Source organism: Tachysurus fulvidraco, chromosome 1 (assembly GCF_022655615.1).
Source record: "Tachysurus fulvidraco isolate hzauxx_2018 chromosome 1, HZAU_PFXX_2.0, whole genome shotgun sequence".
Classification (NCBI taxonomy): Eukaryota; Metazoa; Chordata; class Actinopteri; order Siluriformes; family Bagridae; genus Tachysurus; species Tachysurus fulvidraco.
This window is the reverse complement of record NC_062518.1, coordinates 34,490,718-34,503,919: the sequence shown is the minus strand read 5'-3', so window position 1 is coordinate 34,503,919 and position 13,202 is coordinate 34,490,718. Positions and strand designations below refer to the sequence as shown.

The 13,202-nt window shown below is 39.7% G+C and overlaps 1 protein-coding gene across 2 annotated transcripts in view; it reads right to left on the bottom strand.

The window, feature by feature from the left end:
• Positions 1 to 8,096, bottom strand: part of lrch4 (leucine-rich repeats and calponin homology (CH) domain containing 4) — a 34,272-nt gene extending 26,176 nt beyond the window's left edge. The window contains exon 1 of one of the 2 annotated variants that reach the window (XM_027134394.2): positions 7,701 to 8,096. In XM_027134394.2, coding sequence (XP_026990195.1) covers positions 7,701 to 7,872 — 172 coding nt within the window. In that variant the 5' untranslated portion in view covers positions 7,873 to 8,096. The remainder of the gene's footprint in view (positions 1 to 7,700) is intronic. The other variant, XM_027134395.2, reaches the window with a different exon arrangement.
• Between the last annotated feature and the right edge of the window lie 5,106 nt (positions 8,097 to 13,202).

Here is a 13,202-nt window from a genome sequence, read left to right as displayed (position 1 = left end):
CTATCCCACAATGTCCTTCAGGGGTTGACAAGTCGCCGGGGGACCGGGGACAAGCCCATTACTCGTCTGGGCTGTTCATTAACCAAACATTCCCTTCCTGACTGGTTTCATTCAGAATATGCTTCAATGTGGTTAGGGTGAAAGTGCTATAATGCTGTACTTAAGGTGCAAGCGCTTCGCACCCTGACAGACCAGACACAACCTAGCTGATGGTCGGCTGTTTTATTTTTGCTTGGCAGATTCATTCGCCTGCGCGTTTTGAGAATTAGGAGCATGCATGCATGGGGAAATAATGACAGCACTGCACAAGGTCAAGAGTAGTGCAAAGTTGGCACATCTTTCCTGCTTACTACATGCTTAAACACAGAGAGAAAATGAAAATGCTAAAACCTTTCATTTGAAGAAAGGTCACGTCCAAAATTTAACTGGTGACACGCTGTTTTTGTGCACTCAGATCTACACAGAGTTGCCTGTTCCCTGGTTATTCATATACACTTACCTCACTAGTACACTACAGGTACTAGTGCACAATTTAACTAACTAATATATGACTACAAAAAGTAACCAAGAGTTGTTGAATGAGAACAAAAAAAGAAAAGAAAAGAAGTGATGCACCCTGGTTTATGTCACCGAAAGATCGATTACTCGCTCACGGATTTTCATTTCGAAACTGGAACTTATACTGCTTACCATCTGTTAAGCTTTAAGACCGAGATCGAAAGGAGTATGACTATAACAAGAAAGTACAAAATGCAGAAGCTGAAGAGGGAGAGCCCACATCCGGGAGCTGTGTAAAGGAAATGCATATGTGAGGGGAAGCGGCAGAGACGAACTGCGCAACCCTGCGTGTCAAATATATATATCTCAACATACAAACCCACAACCGTGCAGTCACACACAGATGAGACATTGTGCTTGTGAGTACTGGAGGTATACATGCATGTTAAAGGAACACACACACACACACACACACACACACACAGACACACACAGACACATTTCAGGAAAAAAATAACCCCCCCACCTACTGTGCTTGGAAGCAGAGTAGGCTGTAAACTACATCATGGAGATTTTTTTGTCTATTGTTTCCAAACAAACCGCCTACTTGTAAGTTTTTTTAGCTCATTAAACTGACATGGTTGGATACTGAAGCAAGGAAAATAAATCAGTTCAAGGCATGGGATCATGAAGAAAATCCCAGGTTCAACAGGTCAAGCAAGTTGTCTCAGGACAAATTGTTCATCAGAGTTATACGGAATACTTACTGTACGTGGTTGGGACGAAAGTTGAGAAAAGTTGTAAAGACGGTAAAGCATACACGATCTTGCACACTTCACACTGCTTCTCCTTCATCTCATATCACGTGAGGCATATATACATACACACTAATGAATTTTACACAGAAATGTTCTCCTGGAGTGTGTCCTGTGATGGGTTGGCACTCCGTCCAGGGTGTATCCTGCCTTGATGCCCGATGACGCCTGAGATAGGCACAGGCTCCCCGTGACCCGAGGTAGTTCGGATAAGCAGTAGAAAATGATTGAGTGAGTGACAGTGTGTTCCCCTGGCTAAATCGTTCATTTTCGCAGCGACTGCGGTTAATCCGAATACTAGCTGTCGCCCAATGTCGAACATTACTACTAAAGCAACCAGTAATAGGAAAGCCTACTGATGACTTTATAGTACAGCGACTGGAGACTTGCACTGATAAAAATGACCGTATATGTGAATTTTGCTTTATTCTACGTTCACTGACAGACCACTTTATTAGGAAAACCTGCTCTTTCATACAAATCTCCAGATGCATAAAATCGTGCACCTTCAATGGTCACAGGAGGTTCACAGAAACTGGACAGCTGAAGACAGGCAAGGTCCCCAACACCCCAATCTATAGACACACACACACACACACACACACACACACACACACACACACACACAATATCCATTGGGTTCTGGTGAGCCTGTACCCGCTGTAGCATCTTGTTCTTGGCTGATGGGTGTGGAATCCAGTACGGTCTTCTGCTGTTGGAGATTATCCGTCTCAAACTTAAACAAGCTGTGAATTTTGGGTTGCTTTTCTGCTCAACACAGTTGTAAACAGTAATAACTTGAGTTAAGGTCACCTTCATGTCGAAAAGCTCAAACCAGTCTGGTCATTTTTCAAGGTAAAAAAAATCTCTCCTCTCACCAAACATTTTGTTTCTGCCCACAGAACTGAAACTCTGTGGATGTTTTTTGTTTGTGTAAGCAACCATGGGACCTTGAATCATGATTACAACCACGGGACCTTGAATCATGATTACAAGACTGGATAATTTTATGACCGTGCAAGTGCACAGGTGTTCCTATTGAAGTGGACGTGAGTGTACAGATGATACGCTTTCACCCTATCTTTAGAAATAGAGTGGTAGCAAAACATGAAGTAACATCTCACGCTCACATCTCAACAGGACATGACATCCTGATTCCTAGAGGAACAAGCAGTGGTAGCTAACCGTGTCTGTCGGTAGCTGACCACTCCATGGCAAAGGCCTCGGCCACAAACGTACAAGCAGCTTGTCATTTTAAAGGCTGGTGAGAATTTAATGCTTGACGTCTCAGGCCTAATGTTCCGCGAAAGCTCAGCGTTTGTGCCATGCATTCGAGTTCAAAGGTTATAAAGCTTGAAAAGGCGGAATGTTCTGATGTACCCGCATTATAAATGCCACCACAACAGAGGTGCACCCACATGTAAACTGCAGACTGTGCCCTAGGGTCACTGCTGTGTGCTAGCTCAAGCTTGACTTACTTCTAATATCTAGCGCCGATTTGAAGAAGAAGAAGAAGAAGAAGAAGAAGAAGAAGAAGAAGAAGAAGAAGAAGAAGAAGAAGAAGAAGAAGAAAGAAAAAAGTTTTCCATCTTAAAGGAATGACGGGATAGAAGACATTTCAATCAGTGCTAGCTTAGAGAGACGTGGGAAATGTAACCCATCCATTCTGCTGTTTTCACTTCTCTCCTTCTTGTGCAAACAAGCAAATATAAAAACTCCACAAAGATCTATTCAAATCCCTGATTCCCACGTTCTACACGTGAAGGGTGTTTTTGTCTTAAGAGAACTGTAAATAAAAGAGCTGCATTATGGCACAGCAGGTTGTGTTTTCCAGCCTGAGATCTCAACGGCCTTTGTTTTCAGCCTGCGTGTTAAGTTACTCAATTTACTGTCAGTCTGGCTTTTCCCTGTGTCAAACAAAACAGGGTTTCCTCCTGGTTCTCTGGTTTCCTCCCACCTCTCATAAGCCTCCCAGAAACCAGGATTTGAACCTGCACCAATGGCTTTTAGTCAGAGTTTAATTGCCTGTAGGTGTGAAAGAGTGAGTGCGCTGGACTGGCGCTCCGTCCTGGAGCCATGCCATATGCACAGGGTTTCTGGAATAGGCTCCAAATCTGCCATGCCCCTGACCAGCTATTATTAATAATAATAATAATAATAATAATAATAATAATAATAATAATAATTAAAATGTGTATCGTCCATTCAGCATTGAACAAATAACATTCAGCACCTTATATTTGTTCATTCAGTAAATGTGTGTACAAAAGAAACACATGCTTGGCAAAAACAAACAGATCTTTTAAGTGGTGGCTCAGTGGTTAAAGTTGTTGTTCTACCGCTGCTGGGTCCTTATGCGAGACCCTTTAAGATATCAGGACGAGACTTACGTTAACCTGTGTGTGTGGGGGGGGGGGGGGAATCAATACAGAACTCAAATGAAAGTGAGAGGGTTTATTAAAAGGAAAACACTAATGTTATATGAGATGGTCTTGTGGGTTTTAGTGTGTGTGCGCATGCGTGTGTGTGTGTGTGTGTGTGTGTGTGTGTGTGTGTGTGTGTGTGCGCGTGCGTGTGTGTGAGTGTGTGCGAGAGAGAGACAGAGAGAGAGAGAGAGAGAGACTGAATGTGTCTAGCTGAGGAGGGGGTTGAGTGAACATAATAGTAGCAGCCCACCAGTTCATTTCATTATAACCCTTTCCACCCTAAATAACCCTTCTCCCCCAGCACTCCCCTGTCATCTGCTGCTCTGCTTAGTTGTGGCATTGCGTGTGTATGTGTCCATGTCTCACACACGCTTGCTCTTGTTATCACGTTCTTTTTGTGAATGAGACTCTCTCTTAATCTCTATACTTGTGCGCTAGGTGTGGCCAATGTATTGGATGCAGATGAGCACAAACATTTATTGACCACCGGACGGACATAGAGGCAGACACGTACATTCACTCTCTCTTACGCACACACACAATTTCAGTAGCTTTGTTTCTATCTAATTCTCCATCCAGACTAGTATTTATTGCTGCTGTAAGCAAAAATCAACGGTGGCTTTATTATTCGTGTCCAGTAGCAGCCAGGATTTGCATCGAGACCACAGGGGTCTGTAGAGAAAATGAGTCTTATGAACCCAAGCTTTGTTCGCCAGAAAAGCACACACATACACATACATGTGAACCCCTGACCTTCCTGGGGGGAAGCTGGTCCATATCGCAGAGCAATATTCATGTGTGTGTGTGTGTGTGTGTGTGTGTGTGTGTGTGTGTGTGAGAGAGAGAGAGAGAGAGAGAGAGAGACAGGGGTGTGTGTGTTTATACATGTTCAGTCAAAGAACAAAAACAGGGCCCCATCCTCCTTGCCCCCATATGCTGCGAGACACGTGGGCCTGCAGGCTTCAGTCAGTTTGCACAAGGCTCTCAATTGTCACAGAGTCCATTAGCCTAATCTCAGTGCCTAGCCTTTAAACGCTCACTTTCCTTCACTTTACAGTGCTCGATCATAAGCCTCTGAGGAAACGCTGAATGGACAAAGCCTGGCTGGACAGGTGTATTTTTCAGTGGTTTCCAGCCCATACTTTATGTACGCCAAGGATAATCCATATCTCTGCTCTCTCCCAGCTCCCAACACAGCCGAATCGGTGGCCATTATTGCTCAGTTCAGGTGTCTAAAGGGCTGCGACAGCAAAAATATGGAGCTTAAGGACTGGAGAACGCTCCACCAAGGCATGTCTAATAATCACCTTCATGATGCCATGGAGCAGAAACCAGTGATTACCTCCAAGCTGAGGGACCACACAGGTTCACACCAGGACTGGTTAACTGATCATTATCTCAGAGCACGAAGCCATGCGCATCGAAAATATGACTATACACCGAATACGACAAAATAATTATGAGCACTTTCAGGAACTTTATGAAAGTTAGTCAGTTTGAATTGAAGCATGGTGTGTTTTTTATTTTTGGAGTTTGCCAGTGATACTGTATGTGACCTTGGTCTGTTTCCAAGCAAACTGTAGCGCGTGGTTTGCATTTTTTTAAATAGCTGATTGTTGAGAGTGCTGCAGAAATATAGCGTATACACAATACACTGATTTTTTTATAAAAATGGTCGGGCACAAGGCAGGAATATATGTTGAATGACACGCCAATCAATCATCACCAATACACTCACCAGTAGGTTTTCAGGAGCTGGGAGGAAAACCAGAGAACCCAGAATAACGCCAATATGGGGAGAAAACACAAACATGGAAAACTGAGCTCAGGGACCCTGAAGATGTGAAGTCCACTGCAATTCATTTGATTTCTACAAGCCCTTGCGGATTAGTTAAAGGTTCCTGTCGCCAATTTTCTTACCGAAGAGTGAAGCATTTCCGCAAATAGCTTACCCATCCGTTCACATTTCATTTCCATCTCGCTACACAAGTGAAGTGAAGTCATCCACTTCGCTGTTACTCAGACTAGGCAAAATAATTAAAAAGTAAGAAAAGCACCTTAGGTTTTCTGGTGTTATATGACTGCGAGTTTGATCTTAACGTGTCCTGATGTGGTTTCCTGATTCTAATTGTTTGTGGCGTTGCTACAGCAACCTGAAAAACTCAGCACCAGTGTTTATTCAGACTCCAGATACACAATAAAACATACAGATAAGCATTTAAAAGACCTGAGATCTGACGAGCTAAACCTTACTATGCTTCATTCATCTAATCAAGGTCTGGAGACAGTAACGTCCATAAAAAACAAACAACCCCCCACCCAAAAAAAGAAAAAACACAAGCGAACACATTCCATATGCACACTGCTTAGTCAGCTTGTCTCCTGAAACAGGTCTGTATGTGTGGTTTACATCACATACATTATTCAGAACAAGGGAGAGACGCTCCATTAGGAGGAAGCACGTGTGTGAAAGACACACAGGAAGAAAGAAATGCTGCCGCTTACTCGAAACGGTCCTGCTAACTGACACAAGAGATGAAGTTTACAGATTTCATTTAAGATGTGATGCTGCAATACTCCCCTTAAGTCATACTACACCTTAATGTACTGAAGTTCTAAGAATTTATGCTCTTGCATAAGCACTTCCTCTTACAGAGCAGGCCATGTGTGCCAGCATCATGCTGTGTGTCGGTTACAAGGCATCAAACCTCGTTTCAACAATCTCCTGTATTTCAAAAGTCATTCTCCTGTCATTCTGTGTTGACAGGATGTGGGTCTGGAGATCTGACATTCGAAATAAAACACGAGTCGATTAAGTTATGATATACGTTATGACTCTCAATGTGCAGTTCGGACTTTCAGAAAGAGATCTGATTTTTTTTTTTTAGATGTCTGTTTAGCTGTAAGTAGGAGATGACCCGCGTTAAGACAGACGCGTCTTCACTATTCCCCTGCCTAAATGTGCAAGGTGAGAACCATCAACTTTTTACCAGTTGCATGACTGTGGTTTTAGAAAGGAAGAAGTGATTCTGTATCTGTTTGCACTGTGATCACTGAATGGTGCCTTTAATTTCCAAGGTCAGTGACTCCTCGTACACGGTCCAGTTTTCATACAGTAGCTACAATACATATTTGCAGATAAAACAATTTTTCATCTGGACTACCAGCTGTGCATCCTTCACATTTCTGTAAATGACAATAACTTTAGGATTGACAACAAAAACAGAAGCGAGCATTTAGACGCAAGTCAAATGACCAGATATAAAACATTACAGATTTCAAAGAAAAGAAAGATAGAAATACCAACAAGATTCATCTTTCTCTGAGAATTAAAGCCCTTCAGCTGATTCACAACCGCAAAAGGGAAGTGAACTCAGTTCTATAGATTAAAGCACAGCAAAAACCCAGTAGTTAAGTAGTGAGAGCTCAGTGAACAGCAGTACAGTTTCATTTGTCTTCACTTCTCTGAGATGTTGCTGCACAAATCATTTAGTTTCTTCAGTCTAGATCTCCTGATAGCTACCAACACATGTCAGAGTGGAGAGAGAGAGAGAGAGAGAGAGAGAGAGAGAGAGAGAGAGAGAGAGAGAGAGAGACAGATACAGAGAGACAGATACAGAGAGACAGATACAGAGAGACAGATACAGAGAGAGAGACAGAAAGATACACAGAGAGACAGACACACACACAGACAGAGAGACACACACAGAGACACACACAGACGCAGAGAGAGAGACACACACACAGAGACACAGACGCAGAGAGAGAGACACACACAGACGCAGAGAGACACACACACACAGACGCAGAGAGAGAGACACACACAGAGACACACACACACACACACACAGCAGGTGAAACAAAGGAAGTTAGCTAATTATTCTACACGCTATTACATCCGCTTTGTCTCTTGTTTTTTTTCTTCTTTTCCACACCGCATTACAGAGAGGAAGCGACTCACCTGCATGTGTAATGTCGGATAAATCGTAATTCCTGGCTGTTCGTGGAAACTCCTTAAGTTTACGGTTAGAGAGCACGAGCGCTCCGCTGGCCGCCGCCTCCTCGAGCGCCTTCTCTACGCTCCTGCTGGCCGCTAGTGTCGCCGGCAGCTGAGCCCCGTCTCCAGCAGCCATGAACACAACAAAACCCCTTCAACCCCTTTACTCTGGCCTTATTCACTGCGCTCACGGACCCTCCTATATTCTCATTTCCTCAGGTATTACATCCAGAGAGCGACAAGCTTTCAGGAAACTGATCAGATCCGGAAGCGACGGTAAAAATCCGGTAGCTCCGTAAAGTTAGCGAGGAGGCGACGCGCGCGCACTTAACTGTCAATCTGTAGGGTGGGTGATGAGGGAGCAGCGCGAGCAGGGAAGGGGCGTGGCCAATGAAAGAGGACGCGGCGTCTTTAAGGGCGTCTCAAACAACTTCTTTTTTGATATCGGAGTGCACTACATAGTACGCATGCGCAGTAATAAGTGAAGTGATAAACAGCCCTAGGTAGTGAGTAAGGATCCATTCGGTATTCAGCCCGAGAAAAAGGAACATGTATGTTGTGGTCCAGCTCAGGGAAAGTAACATTTAAAATAAACCATTATTATTATTATTATTATTATTATTATTATTATTATTATTATTATTATTATTATTATTATTATTATTATTTATTTCTAAACTACACATTAATAACAAACCTGCATTTAAGATGCCCAATTTACATGGACATTACATTCCAGTAGACATCACCACAAAATCCATTTAAGATATGCAGTAATATTACATTATTATTATAATTGTTATTAATAATTATGAAATATTATTATTTAATTATTTTGTATATTTAAGATATGCAGTAATATTGCAATTTTATTATAATTGTTATCAATAATTATTCATTATTATTTTATCATTTTATATATTTAAAATATGCAGAAATACTAAATATTATCATATTTATTATTAATAATTGATCATTATTATTATTTAATTATGTTATATATTTAAAATATGCATAATATGCATAAACTAGTGACATGAAAGGAGAGTTTTAAAATGTCCTTCAACAAACTGAGTGAAAAAACATATTTAGAAAGGTTTTGTATTATCTACACATTTTCATCTGGGTCACAGTGAATCCAGAAACTATCCTGGGGTTTTACACACACACACACACACACACACACACACACACACACACACACACACACACACACACACACACACACACACACACACACACACACACACACACCTAAGGGCAATTTAACACAATCAGTCCATCTACCAGCATGTAAACTGGAGAACCTGGTGTAAACCCAGCCACAAGTAGAACGTGTGAAACTCCACACAAACAGTAACCAGAGCTGAGGATTGACCCAGGGACCTGGAGCTGAGACAGCAACACTGATCAATCCATCAGTCTTCTCTACAGCCCCTTGACCCCTAGCCACCTCACCATATATTACAGAGGCTATCAGATGTTATTATTTGTAAGCAGCTGTCAAACATGCTCAAGTCAAGAAGCTTTTATCGTCATTTCAACCATACTGTATATAGCTGTTACAGTACACAGTGAAATGAGACAACGTTTCTCCAGGATCATGGTGCTACATAAAACAAAGAAAGAGCTATAAGGACTTAGTAAGTTAGTCCTAGGTACATAAAGTGCATCTGTGCAACCTGGTACAAACAGTGCAGGACAAAATACAGAGCAAACCAAACCAAAAATACAAGACATTACACAAAAGTCAACACACAAAAAAAAATAGCTGACCGGTGTAAATACTGTATGTTCAATCAATATAGCGTGTGCAGAAATACTGGAATGAAGACATTAGTGTTATAGCAGCAGTTACATGAGGTATTGTAAAGTATTGTGCAAAACAGCAATCAACTGAAATGTGAGACAGCATGTGCAAAAAGACAGTGTGCAAAACAGCATGTAAACAGTTTGATGGATACAGTATATATTGGAAGAGTGTGTATTTGGTATAGGTCTTGCTGATAGTGTTCAAGGCCAAGAGAACACAGAGAGGCACAATTCCAACTGTAGTTTCTCTGTGAATTTCAGGTGATGCTTTTTCATGCAACTCATTCAAATACTTTTCTATTATGGAAAGTTACACAAATTTTCTGTATCACTTATCCCACAGTGTCATGGAGAACCTTTTTTCAAATATTGTAATATTATTACACATTTCTACAGTAAGCCCGGAGGAAATAATATTTACCAGGTTAGGAATATTTCATTCATTCTTTTAAGGCAATTGATTGTTGTATCGGTGTCATTTGATCTCATTACGATTTTGTGTGAAAATTTATCACTGCACTAGTGCTTTCTCAACTTGCCACATAATTAGGATATCTGCGGTTCTAAAGTGACGATGTTTTAAAAAGTGGAAATCTTCAACGGAAGTCTCACTCCATAGGGAAAATGGATAGAGGAACAGAAGGTCCAAGGGAGCACAGAGGAAGAGAAGGAGGTCTAAAGGAGCGTGAGAAAACGTCATGTCATTGTAGCTTTTATACATTACTGTTACGTGAACTTTAAATAAGAGAGAAACCTACAAGGAGAAGAAACAGAAGTAATCAAGTGTTAGCAAATCCTTAGCTAGCTGCCATCGTTATTTGTTACCACACTGTTAGCTCACTTAAGCAAAATTTTGAATAATATACTTCATCAAACTAATAAGTCAATAACTAATATAATGTATATCTTTCTGCATAACTTCTTTAGTGGAAAACAGAGATTTATCAGTGTTGTGTGATTTAAATGATCTTTAACGCCATAGATGTAAGTAAAACATATATATGGTTACACACAAATTTCTGACCAAGGAAAATATAAACATAAAAACATTGTTATTACACCCATATTTACAACTGATTTATTTAAAGACCACACAGAATAGATGCCCAAATTATCTGGCTAGAATTTTTGCTAGTGTCCGTCCCTGTGTGCATCTGTGCAGCCTGCTGAGATTATTATTTCTGTGATATCTCAGAAACATCCTCATCGACACCAGTGTTTAGAATGGTTTAAACATTTAGTGTCAATGTCACTTCTCTAGATTTTCTCTTTTTTTTTCTTTATCAAGCACCTTTTCTCCTCATCCTACAACGTCCACCCAGTACAGATGAGGAGAAGAACATTAAGACCTCATTGGATCACCTCAGACCTATGGATTAACCTCAGTTTTGTAAAAATTCACCAAAGCACACAAATTTTCCAGTTTAATCCATGTACCATATTCTATTATGCTTACTACCGTTTACTTCCCCCACATGCATAACCTAAACATGGGTAAATAGTTATGGGCATCATTAACATATAGTTACAGTACTGGTTAATAAACCATGAAGTCTTCATCACAGAGCATTCATAATATACTCATTTTTTGGTGACGTGGAAAATAACAGTGGTACTAAGTATCAGTGGATTCTCCATTCACAAAGTCAATAAGATTAATTTTTAATATTTTTGGTCTACTGAACTAATGTCTCGATTCACTAAAGAATCTGTTTGCTCATCACTTGAATCAGTAAATATCGCCATCTAGTGGACACAATTCGCCAGTTCATTAGACCCTAAAAATGGAATTCATTTCATTTCATTTCATTTCATTTCATTTGAAAAGTTTTTTGTTTACCTGCCATGAGATTTCACTTCTATTTAAAATGAAACACTAAATTTTGATTGATCAACTGTAACTTAAAAAAATATATATTTTAATTATTTTTTAATACAGAATATAAAAAAATGTGCTCTTAACAATTCAAAAGTATGTTAACTCCTCTCACACAACTTTAAATGTAACAGGGTTGAGTGTACAGGTTAGGGGTAGATCCAGGGTAATGGTATTAAAATACATATTTGTCAGACAATAAACACAGTATTTGTCTGAGTGAATGTTACGTGACATTAAAATGTACATTTTCTATCACTTACTTTAATAGACGACTCATGGGAGAGAATGTTTACAGATTGAGGTCTTAAATGGATTCACACATGAATGAAAATATCATTTTCAAAAAGTATTTTAATAATTATATTTCAAGATATTTCAATATTCTGTTAATATTTTGGTTTCTGTAGCTGAAATATGTGCATAGTTTTTCTTAAGGTATACTTGTATATGTAACAACATTGGGGCACAAAAACTCCACCACAATCATGGGATCACCTTTCTTCAACTATATAAATGTTATTCATGCAATATACAATATCTGCTGCACCTGCTTAAAAATCCTGTATGGTTTGACCAGCTACAAGCTGCAAAACTGGTCAAACTGCTAGTCCAAATTTACCAGCTGTTCATTGCTGGTACAAAGGACTGTCCATCTATTCAATTAATTTAGTTAAAATAAATAAATGAACCAAAGAAATATGGTGAAGGTTTATTCTGTGCAGTGGATAATGGTTTATAGACCTAAAGCTAAAACTACTGATAGTAAAGTAATAATATGATATCATTAGTAATATGATCAATCTAAATCTGTATATATACAGAAAAGCTGCTTTGTGACAGTGTTCATTTTTAAAAGCACTATATAAATTAAATATGAATTCTATTGAATCATGAACCCAGCAAGCAGCACCCCCTGCTGAAAATGCCAACCAGAAGCAGATAGGTTTAAAAAATTCATATGCTACATGGTGGTTACATTTCTGATGGTGAAACTTTAACCTTTTGAAATATTACGATGTATGCAGAAAGACAAATAAAAATGCTTATGCTGTCAACAACCAAGAGAGAATTGTCTTTCTATCTCACTTAAGTGTTTTATTGTTTTATAGTCCTACCACCAGTCATTCACTTTCACATAGAGCCAGGATTTAACTCAGAGCCAGATCATAACTCATTAAGGCCATTGAAATTATTGGCCTTGTTTGGCCTTGTTTGGCCTATATATATAATACGTGTGTGTGTGTGTGTGTGTGTGTGTGTGTGTGTGTGTGTGTGTGTGTGTGTGTGTGTGTGTGTGTGTGTGTGTGTGTGTGTGTGTGTGTATAGGATTAATATAATCCTATACATATATATATATATGGATGGATGGACAGACAGACAGACAGACAGACAGACAGACAGACAGACAGACAGACAGACAGACAGACAGACAGATAGATAGATAGATAGATAGATAGATAGATAGATAGATAGATAGATAGATAGATAGATAGATAGATAGTTTCCATGGTTATGATTTAGAGACCATACATTGAGAAACACAGACAAAGCTTAATTGTTTATTTTATTTTATCTTTTTATTTCAGATTTCCTAAAACAAACCGTAACCTCTTCTTTAAGGCATGGTTGTACAGGAGACTGTTTATTCACAAGGCAAGAATAACACAGAGTGTTTGCCTGGTTAAAGAGTGCCTTGGAGTATTTTGTTCGTTTGAATTTATATAATTTTTTAAGTTATGTGAATCATTTAAACCTTTATCTTAAAAACATACATC